We start from the raw sequence: 10,721 nt of genomic DNA on the forward strand, positions 1-10,721 counted from the left end.
CCCACATATACACCCACATATATACAGATACACACATATACACATATTAACATACACACACACCCACACACATACACCCACAGATACACACACATACACCCACAGATACACACACATACACCCACAGATACACACATATACACAAACACACACATACACCCACATATATACACATATACACAAACACACACATACACCCACAGATACACACCCACATATATACACCCACAGATACACACATATTCACATACACACACACACACACACACACACACACACACATATACACCCACATATATACAGATACACACATATACACATACACACCCACATATACACAAACACACACACACGCACACATATACACCCACATATATACAGATTCACACATATACACATACACACCCACATATATACACCCACATGTACACAAACACACACACACAAACCCACATATATACAGATACACACATACACACCCACATATATATACCCACATATACACAAACACACACAAACCCACATATATACAGATACACACATATACACATACACACCCACATATATACACCCACATATACACAAACACACACATACACCCACATATATACAGATACACACATATACACCCACATATACAAATACACACACATACACACCCATACACACATATACACCCACATACACAAATATACACACACACACACGCATACACACACATATAAAAATACACACACTCACACATATACACACACCAACATGGGTCAGGCCAAGAGAGTTTCCAGGTGTCCCGTGGTCAGCTGTCTGTAACTGGTCGACTAATTTGGGGTTCCACAACGTCTTGATGTGACTAAGTAGTATGTTTCATGGTGTGTGTGTGTGTGTGTGTGTGTGAGAATGGTGTACAGCTCAGCTCGCCGTCTCTCTATTCGCAGGAAGTGTGTTGGCAGGTGATGATGGTGAACCGGGTCAGAGGTTCTGACGCAGGGACGTGGGCGAGGTATGGGTGGAATGCGGCGCTGCAGCTCAGAGTCCCGCCCTGTTTCTCGCCATCGGGTCACTCGCTCTGGTGACGCCAGACGCAGCTCCTAAATAATGATGATAATCAACAATTACCGGCGTATTCAGCCGTCAGAAAATGTTACTGTTGCCCACGGTGGGATCGGCTTCACATTTTTACTCCGTTTGGTTCAGTTTCCTTGCATTAGAGCATCTTACAGTCAGTAGTTACAGGGACAGTCCCCCCCCTGGAGACACTCAGGGTTAAGTGTCCTGCTCAGGGACACGATGGTAGTAAGTGGGGTTTGAACCTGGGTCTTCTGGTTCATAGTTGAGTGTGTTACCCCACTAGGCTACTACCAGCCTGTTCTTGAAAGCTACCTGCCTGCATTCTGTGCCTGTGCTGGGCGCGGTCAGTGAAGACGGTGTGATTGACAGCTGCCGTGAGCTGATTTTTAATGGACTTTTCACAGTGAGAACAGGACGCCCTCGTCCAGCTGCTTCCGCTGGACATTTTCTCTCCTGGTTGTCACGTCCGTTTTGCCGCTCGGGGTCTGAAGGGGTGTGTGTGTGCGGGAGGGGAGGAGTCTGGACCTTTGCCCGCCCTCGGAGCGCAGGAGAGGACTCTAGTGGAAGAGAGGGTGAGATTTGTACAAGAGAAGGGCGGCATTGAGGCGAAAAGGAGGAGGAGGAGGAGGAGGAAGAATGGAGGCCTGGGGGGGAAACAAGGGATCTTTTTTCCTCGTTTCTGTGCTCACTCAGGCAAATTTCTAACATGTCTAACTGATTTCCTCAGAGACCACACACACACACACACACACACACACACACACCCATATCAGACCCCACCCAGGTTACTACAGCGCGTGTGCAGTGTTTATTCACAAATATGGAGATTTCATATAAAATATCCATGGAGAGTAATTAAAAATGTCCTCTTTCTATTTGCAGCCAGTGTAAACGAAGCTGAGGTTGACGGAGGAGTTGGTGACGGTGAGTGGCGCGTGGTTTTTTTTTATTTTATTTTTTTTATCCGCGGCCCCTCCCACCCACGTCATGAAGGCCCGGCCTGGTGAGACGGGTGTCAGGATGCCAGCCTCTCCCGCAGGTGACTGCTGAGGGAGCACCTGGCGCGCGTGGCACCGGCTCGCGCCCGCGAGGACACGCCTCCTCCGTCTGTGCTGCCGTTGCGGAGGTATTAAAGCTTTTAAAAGGCCCTCTGAAGGCTCTGCGTCTCCCCGCTGGATAACGCTACGGCTGCTCCGCCCTCCGGTAACTAAGCAACGCGCCAGTAAACAGTCCCGCCATGAGGCATGAGCGGAGGAAGGCGCGCCACGTACAACCACGCCGAGCGTGCCGGACCGCGTCAAAAGGGGGTTCGGCTTCAGTTTTATAGCGTTTCGGTCGGGCAAATGATCGGTCCGCAAACACTGTGGAACACAACCCCAATGTTCTGCTTGTAAATTTCTTTTATTAAATGTTGACTTTGTCATAAAATGAAATTATCGCGAGAGAGACGGGAAAATGGCGAGGAGATGAGGCAGAGTCTGGTACGTGTGTAGCGGGCTTTTAAAAAGCCCGGGGGCTCAACGTGCGCATATTTTTCAGCTCAAAAACTCTACAAAATACATTTCTTTCATTCCTTTATTTATTCGTTTGTTTGTTTATTACTTATTCACTTGTCAGTTCATTCTTTTCTTTCATGTCTTCATGTAGTATATGGTGTTCGGTGACTTTTTAAGTTGTATAAAAATATTCTTTATTTGCAGTGTAGGAAATGTTTGTACTACTGCGCCGTTCCCATGGTAACCGGGCGCATTGCAGCGCATGTATAAAGACGTGCTTTTCTCTTCGCAGTTTTCAACTTCCCGTCCCTGCCGAATGAGGAGACCCTGATTGGGGTGAACAAGCCGTTACCGAAACAGCTGTGGGAAGCCAAAAAGGTCAGAGTTCGCGGTGACGGACGCGTTGTTGTGAAATTCTGGGATGTGTCCATGTCCAGTAAATATTTTCATGATGTGATGTGTCTTGGCTCTAGGTCCAGTCTCTGGCCTCCCGCCCTAAATCATGCGAAGTGCCTGGAATCAAGTGAGTCCGAGCGCTCAGCCTCACATAAGTTATCACGTGCGCCCTGAAGGTCGCAGTCACGCCGCACCCAGGTCACATAACCCCGCGTCCACCCGGAGACGTGGAGCTGACCTCCTCCACCTTCAAAGCTGCAGCAGCTCGGCTTACGGCCTGAGTGCTGCTGGGATCCTGAGGGCTTATCTGGCTTCCCTTTACGGGAACCAGCTGAGAACGGCCCTTTAAGTTCTCGTCTCCTCGTCCATCTTGTGATGTAGAGAAGACCTGGACTGGGGTGACTCTCGCACGGAGCGGGTTGAGCTCAGCCTGGTTGGGTCCAAGTTACGTGCCCGCGTGGGACGTCCTGCTGGAGCTCCAGTCCTAGTTTCTGAAGCGGTAAAGAAGTTGGCGCGGCGGTTTATAAAGCGTCTTTTTCTTCTTCCTGTCCAGCATATTCCCGTCTCCGGAGCAGAACGCGAGTCTGCTGCACTACCAGGGCTCTCTGAACACGGGCGGCTCGCTGCCCGACCTCACCACCCTGCACTTCCCCTCGCCCCTGCCCACCCCGCTCGACCCCGACGACCCCGCCGCCGGGTACCCCAACCTGAGCGGCGGCAGCAGCACCGGGAACCTGCCCGCCGCCATGATGCACCTGGGCATCGGCAACTCCTCCGGTGTGTAGAGTCTGTGCGTGTGTATTTGTGTGTGTATAACGTGTGTGTTGTGTTTTGTGTGTCTGTAGAGTCTGTGTGTGTGTGTATAACGTGTGTGTTGTTTTGTGTGTGTGTGTATAACATGTGTGTAGAGTCTGTGTGTGTGTATTTGTGTGTGTATAACGTGTGTGTTGTTTTGTGTGTGTGTGTGTGTATAACATGTGTGTAGAGTCTGTGTGTGCGTGTATTTGTGTGTGTATAACGTGTGTGTTGTGTTTTGTGTGTCTGTAGAGTCTGTGTGTGTGTGTGTGTGTGTGTGTATGTATTTGTGTGTGTCAGTGTGTGTATAACATGTGTGTAGAGTCTGTGTGTGTGTATTTGTGTGTGTATAATGTGTGTGTTGTTTGTGTGTGTGTGTGTATAACATGTGTGTAGAGTCTGTGTGTGTGTATTTGTGTGTGTATAACGTGTGTGTTGTTTTGTGTGTGTGTGTGTGTATAACATGTGTGTAGAGTCTGTGTGTGCGTGTATTTGTGTGTGTATAACGTGTGTGTTGTGTTTTGTGTGTCTGTAGAGTCTGTGTGTGTGTGTGTGTGTGTGTGTGTGTGTGTGTGTGTATGTATTTGTGTGTGTCAGTGTGTGTATAACATGTGTGTAGAGTCTGTGTGTGTGTGTATAACATGTGTGTAGAGTCTGTGTGTGTGTGTATAACGTGTGTAGAGTCTATGTGTGTGTGTGTGTGTGTGTATAACGTGTGTGTTGTGTTTTGTGTGTCTGTAGAGTCTGTGTGTGTGTGTGTGTGTGTGTGTGTGTGTGTGCATGTATTTGTGTGTGTGTGTATAACGTGTGTAGAGTATGTGTGTGTGTGTGTGTATAACGTGTGTAGAGTATGTGTGTGTGTGTGTGTATAACGTGTGTAGAGTCTGTGTGTGTGTGTGTATAACGTGTGTAGAGTCTGTGTGTGTGTGTGTGTGTGTGTGTGTAGAGTCTGTGTGTGTGTGTGTGTGTATTTGTGTTTGTATAACGTGTGTGTTGTTTTGTGTGTGTGTGTGTGTATAACGTGTGTGTAGAGTCTGTGTGTGTGTGTGTGTGTGTGTATATAACGTGTGTGTAGAGTCTGTGTGTGTGTGTGTGTGTGTGTGTGTGTGTGTGAAGCTATAAAAGGAAGCTCGGAATGTTGGATCGTTATTCCCGCCCGTTTGCCGTACCTCTCAGGGCCGGTACGGGCGTGGCGTGAAAAGCGTTGTGACTCGCAGCTCCGCCCCTCCGTTTCAGGCCTCTCGTCGTCTCTCAGTAATCCCTCCATCCACTCTTCACTTCGACTCTCCTCCCTCTCCAACGCCCCGGCGGCGGGCATGAGCAGCTCGCCGCGGCGACGCCCCGCCCCCATCAGCCCCCTGACGCTCTCGCCCGGTTCCGAGCAGAGGCGGAGTCTGGGGAAGCAGCTGTCCCCGACCATGTCCCCGTCTCTGTCACCCATCACGCAGGTAACGCACGCCCCCTACGCCCGGCGGCCGCGCGTGGGTCTGCGCGTAACCCGTCCACTTCCTGTCTGCCTGCAGGGCGTGGCCCTCAACACCAGCAACCATCCCATGGAGCCGCCCCCTCCCTACCCCGTCTACCAGCAATCCCAGCAGCCCCTGCAGCAGCCACAGAACCCTCAGGCCCGTCCGTCTATGCAGCCCGGCTCCCAGCATCCTGTGGGCCAGGGGCGGAGCCAGTCCCAGCAGCAGCCGGTGTCGCCGCTGCAGAACCTGCCGCCGCTGGACTTCCACTCCGGCCTGGTCAGTGTGTGTTTATACAGCTCTTCACACACACACACACACACACACACACACAGCCTACAAACATACCCGCGGCCCCGCCCTGCGCGTACGTTTACTCAGCCCGTCACCATGGCGCCACCCCGAGGCGCGCGTGTCGCTTTAAACCCGCCCTTCGCGTGAATGGATGTCTTTGGACGGTTCTTTTAAAGACGTCCTCGGTACGCGTCTGTATACGGTAGAACGCGTCTCAGCTCCTGATTCATTCCAACGTATGAAGACGAGCCGTCTTCTCCTTCTTTTGGTCCATTTTGCTGCATGTTTTTTGCAACGCTTGCAGATGGACAGACAGAATGGAGCACGGAGAAGAACTTGAGGAACTGGTATAAACGAGAACTCAGTACCGCCCTCTAGAGGAAGTGCTGAGTACACCACGTATTTAAATGTGGTGAATTTTAAATGCTTTATGGATCATGATGGATCGAACGTGTTCAGCTCGGAGGTATGACGTCCTGACTGCTGGTGTCTCTGTCTCCACCTTCAGCATGGCACCATGGGAACGTTCTTCAGCGACCCGTTCATGGATCCCCAGTTCTCCGGCCGTCCTCAGAAGGGTCTGAGTTATCAGGTGAGGCCGAGGCTGAGGTGGTAACCGTGCTGGGAGAGGTTCCAACACGTGATGAGTAGGATTCAACCTCCCTCCCTCTCTCTCTCTCTCTCTCTCTCTCTCTCTCTCTCTCTCTCTCTCTCTCTCCCTCTCTCACACGCAGCAGGACCAGTACGGTTTGCTGGAGAGCGCCTTGATGAGCGGCTCATGTTTTGATGCCTCGGGGAACCTCTACTGTGGCCAGTCGGGCATGATGGGTCCGAGTGCAGGACAGGGTGGTCTGCAGGACCCCCTCCAGATGCGGCCCAACATGCTGTTCTCTAACTGCACAGGAGGAGGAGTCCCCAACATCATACTCACCGGTACACACACACACACACACACACACACACACACACCTCGGCCTGACTGGAAAATGATATCAGAATAAATAAATGCAAAAACTAGTCTAATTGATTAGTTGATTATCACACCATAGTGTGAACAGACCTTGCAAATCGGCCTCGGATCAGCAGATTGGGAGCATTTCTCCAAGGTGTGGACGTCATCAACACCGTTCACCAACCAAAGTGTTTGGTGCCGACAGGAAGTCGCCGTTTTTCCAGAAAAAAATAAAATGACATTTGTGCTCCTTTTACATCCAATCACTGAGCGACTGCAAAGCTTCACACGTTTGGAGGCCATGACGGTCGGTGGAGAGAACGTTTTAGGGCGGGGACATGAGAAACGGGAGGTAACCATTTTCCCCTTATGACGTCATAAGGGGACAAATTCCCCTTGGGAATAAAGGAACTCGTATTTATGACAGTCAAATTTTCACGAGAGGGGACCTTTAAAAAGGGAGAAACTTCTTCTAAAGAAAAAAAACTACTCTTTGCTGGCTTTACATAGTGAACCGCGTCACGTGGTGCTCTGTGCGTTGCTTCCATATTCCAGAACTTTCTCAGCCGCGTGTCTCCTGCTGATCTGCGCCGGAACATGATTCGGTCCATTTTACTCGGTGTCGGGCTGCACAAACTTTTTTCAGGGTTGTCATAATTGTAATTGAACAATAATTTTGTAAATCGTACTTCCTTAGTTTAATGTTAATTTCACTGGTCATGATAATTTGCCTCAGAGTAATAGAAAAGTTCTGTAAAGAAAGTAAGAACCTGAGTAGGGGAGTTGGGGTGCGATCTGACCACTGATCTTCTGAAATTTCCTGTCCGTCACAGACGACTCCAACCCCAACCTGTCCAAGGACATCAGCGCGGCCCTGTCCGCCGTCCCGGAGTGCTTCGACTCGGAGGGGGTGTTCCCACTGGAGGATGAGCTGCGAATCGAACCCCTGAGCCTGGACGGACTGAGCATGCTCAGTGACCCCGACATGGTGTTGCCCGACCCGTCGGTAGAGGACAGTTTCCGTAGCGACAGACTCTGAGAGCTTATACAGAACGTTGCACTGAGAACAGTGTCTCACACACACACACACACACACACACACACACAAACCCAGCATCACGTGTTTTACCCAGTTGACGTCTGTCTACTCTGCCCTCCTGTGGCTTGTCAAGGACAGGGGGAATGTTCCAGAATGTCCACTCTGCTCTGCGGAGCAGTTGGACAGATGGACGCTCGGTCGGAGGACGGGGAGCTCACCACGAGATGGCACATGCCACCTGCTCGCCCCCGCGCCGCCAGCAGCGGCCCCGCCCACCTGCAGGTGGCGGCTTCACGCCTTGTTTTTTCCACCGGTTATCGAGGGACGAGTGCGTCCGGAATGGATTTTATTCAGAAACGACCCCAGTGACCTTTACTCTGACCGCACCACTTTTATTCATGCAGAGGCTGAAAATGGCAGAACTCTACCTGCGAGACCGATGCGGACGCGGGGCTGCTGCTGATTGGTGGTTAAATGAAGATGGGCGGGGCTGCATTTCTGTACAGAGCATTGTACATTTTACATTGCTGCACACACACACACACACACACACGTATATATTTGAGTGGAAAGTGGAGGAAAAAACTATGTTTGCCAGGCATTCCTGCCTCACCGATGAAGTCCGACTAGAATGTATTTTTAAATCCAGACGTGACAAAAAAGGGCAAACTGTTTACAGGACAAAATTTTAAAGAAACAAAAACAACCTAAAGATTCCTAAGAGATTTATGTAATTTTGATATGAAATTGAAAAACAGAATTATTTTTAATATACTTTTTTTTTTTTTGTGGAGTTGTACGAGGCTGGTCTGCTCAGGTCGTCCGTCCTGATCCAGAACTATGCAGAGCTCCAGCACGCCGGGCGAAGAGGAACACGTTCATGTATTTTATGTACTGCGTTGTGTGTTTTCTCTATACATACATACATATTATTATTATTATTATCTCTTATTTCACGTTTTATACTGACATCATGCAGCTTGTACTATTGTTTTGTCTTTTTTTTTTTTTTTTTACTCTTCTGAACGTTTAATATCGATGTTTATTGGGTGGTGTTACTTTAGGTGTGTGTGTCCGCTCCCATATTCCTGCTTTATGGACTGTGTTGCACACGCAGGGACAACCAGCCCCGTTTCGTGACATACTCGCCCACTACGGGCTTTTCTGACCCGGTGGTGAATGAATCGTGGATTCAGAGCGTAACCGCCGGTGAAATGTGAAGCCAGACGCGGTTCTAGTGTTGGGTACGCGTCTTTATTTATCTCGTCATTCCCTCCGCCCCTGGAGGGGCGTGTCCTCCGCTGCCTTACTCCTCCTCTTCCTCCCCGCCGTCTGCTTCTTGTCCACGCCGGTTTTTACATCTTTTTTTTTTTAATATCCACCTCTTTATTACAGATCCTAGCGCTCATGTCTTCATTTTTATTTGGTGTCTTAATGTTTTTAGTTTTAAAAATGTACAGTTCTGTTATTTAAAACTTTCTTGTCCACTAGTGTTACTATGTTTTTGTAATATGCCATATTAAATCTTTTTAGACATAAAAATTTTACACACGCTGCAGCTTTTTTGGGGTTTTTTTTTTGGGGGGGGGGTTTGTGACATCCATTATAGCGCTTACTCTGATTTCATAAATAAAACCGAGTCTGTGTGGCAGCCTGCTGGTGTCCTGATTTCATCCCGACCACTAGGTGGCGACGCTCGACCACAGTTACCGTGAGCGGCCGCGTGTTCCTGTTCCCCCACCTTTCTCTCTCTCTCTCTCTCTCTCTTCTTCCGCCGCTCGTCCACTTGTCATGTCCCTCGATCTTCTTTATAGGTCGGGGACCGGAGGCAGGTTTTGTCCCCCCTGGCCCTCAGAACCGAACGAGGACCACAAGCGAGGCCAGACACAAGCCTACCATCCTCACACTCGTTCTTCTAGGCGAGACCGGGCGGGGCCTGGAGCTGAGAGCATGGGGCGGGGTCATGTCCCCTGCAGGGAAGTGGCTGGCGACCTTGTTAAAGTTAATTAACGAGGCCTGGCCGTCACGCGGGACCATGGCCGAACTTCTGACACCCTGCAAATGGTGACCTTCGACCTGTAGCCCGGGCTGTCCCGCTCCGGCCCCATTTTCAGGAACTCCAGTCTGCCCCACCCACCCACACACGCCTCAGCCGAGCAGGGAGGCTGCAGGGTTTTAAAGGTCTTGTACGTTGTCTAGATTACCCATCATCCTCCAGGACCCTGCATGGTTTGTTTAAATGTTGTCAGACCTTATGTGACACGCCCCAACGCGGAGGTCACTGCAGTAGTACGTGACCGCGGCTGGACGCGGCGCCTGGTTTATACTGCTGCTGTCTGTGGATACAGTTGTGAAGTGAAAGTGACATGATTGTCATCGTGAAACACTGCAGCACGGCACACGGTGAAACGTGTCCTCGGTATTTAACCGTCACCCTTGGTGACAGTGGGCGGCCATGACAGGCGCCCGGGGAGCAGTGTGTGGGGACGGGACCTTCATCAAGGGGACCTCGGTGGCACCTTGGCGGCTCGGGACTCGAACCGCCAACCTTCCGATTACAGGGCCGCTTATGGGGTCGTGGTTGTTACTAAAACCAACTGCTCTCTAGTTTTCCACGGTGTGTGTGTGTGTGTGTGTGTTTCACTCCAGGGACGGGAATAACTTCCTGTTAAAAATACACACACAGCTGCTGTAAATGCTGAAAAACATGTAAACGTGTGAAGTGTCTGTATAGATCATGGTACAGCTGTGTTTGAAGTGTGTGTGTGAGTGTGTGTGCGAGTGTGTGTGTGTGCACGCGCACCCCTGCATTCTTTATCTGTGGTTGATGGGAGTTGAACACCTTGACCAGACCCCCCGGCAGCTCCCAGCTCAGGTAGAAGTGATGGGACACGTCAGAGCCTGCAGAGATCCCAGCATCTGGAGAAGGAGCACACACACACACACACACACACTCACACACACACTCCCTCCAGCAGTCAGACTGTCTCACTGTCATTCAGTAGCTGCAAATGTTGAGGTTGGTCGTTTTCAGGGTGTGTGGGGTCTGAGGTAATCGTTATCCCTGGTGTGTGTGTGTGTGTGTGTGTGTGTGTGTGTGTGTGTGTGTGTGTGTCCATTCTTCCAGAGTAAACAGAACAGGGTTTCCCCCAGACTGCACCGGGGAGGGCGGGGCCAGGAGCGTATGGGCGGGGCCAGGCAGGTTTCAACACGTC

The 10,721-nt window shown here is 50.4% G+C and overlaps 1 protein-coding gene across 3 annotated transcripts in view; it reads left to right on the top strand.

Annotated features, from left to right (window-relative positions):
- Positions 1–9,062, top strand: part of crtc3 (CREB regulated transcription coactivator 3) — a 19,658-nt gene extending 10,596 nt beyond the window's left edge. For 2 of the 3 annotated variants that reach the window (XM_028968067.1, XM_028968069.1), the window contains 9 exons: positions 1,951–1,992; positions 2,857–2,942; positions 3,038–3,087; positions 3,514–3,737; positions 4,992–5,203; positions 5,279–5,500; positions 6,024–6,107; positions 6,250–6,448; positions 7,301–9,062. In XM_028968067.1, coding sequence (XP_028823900.1) covers positions 1,951–1,992; positions 2,857–2,942; positions 3,038–3,087; positions 3,514–3,737; positions 4,992–5,203; positions 5,279–5,500; positions 6,024–6,107; positions 6,250–6,448; positions 7,301–7,506 — 1,325 coding nt within the window. In that variant the 3' untranslated portion in view covers positions 7,507–9,062. The remainder of the gene's footprint in view (positions 1–1,950; positions 1,993–2,856; positions 2,943–3,037; positions 3,088–3,513; positions 3,738–4,991; positions 5,204–5,278; positions 5,501–6,023; positions 6,108–6,249; positions 6,449–7,300) is intronic. The other variant, XM_028968068.1, reaches the window with a different exon arrangement.
- The last annotated feature ends 1,659 nt before the right edge of the window (positions 9,063–10,721 follow it).

The sequence above is a fragment of the Denticeps clupeoides genome, unplaced genomic scaffold (assembly GCF_900700375.1).
Source record: "Denticeps clupeoides unplaced genomic scaffold, fDenClu1.1, whole genome shotgun sequence".
Taxonomy (NCBI): domain Eukaryota; kingdom Metazoa; phylum Chordata; class Actinopteri; order Clupeiformes; family Denticipitidae; genus Denticeps; species Denticeps clupeoides.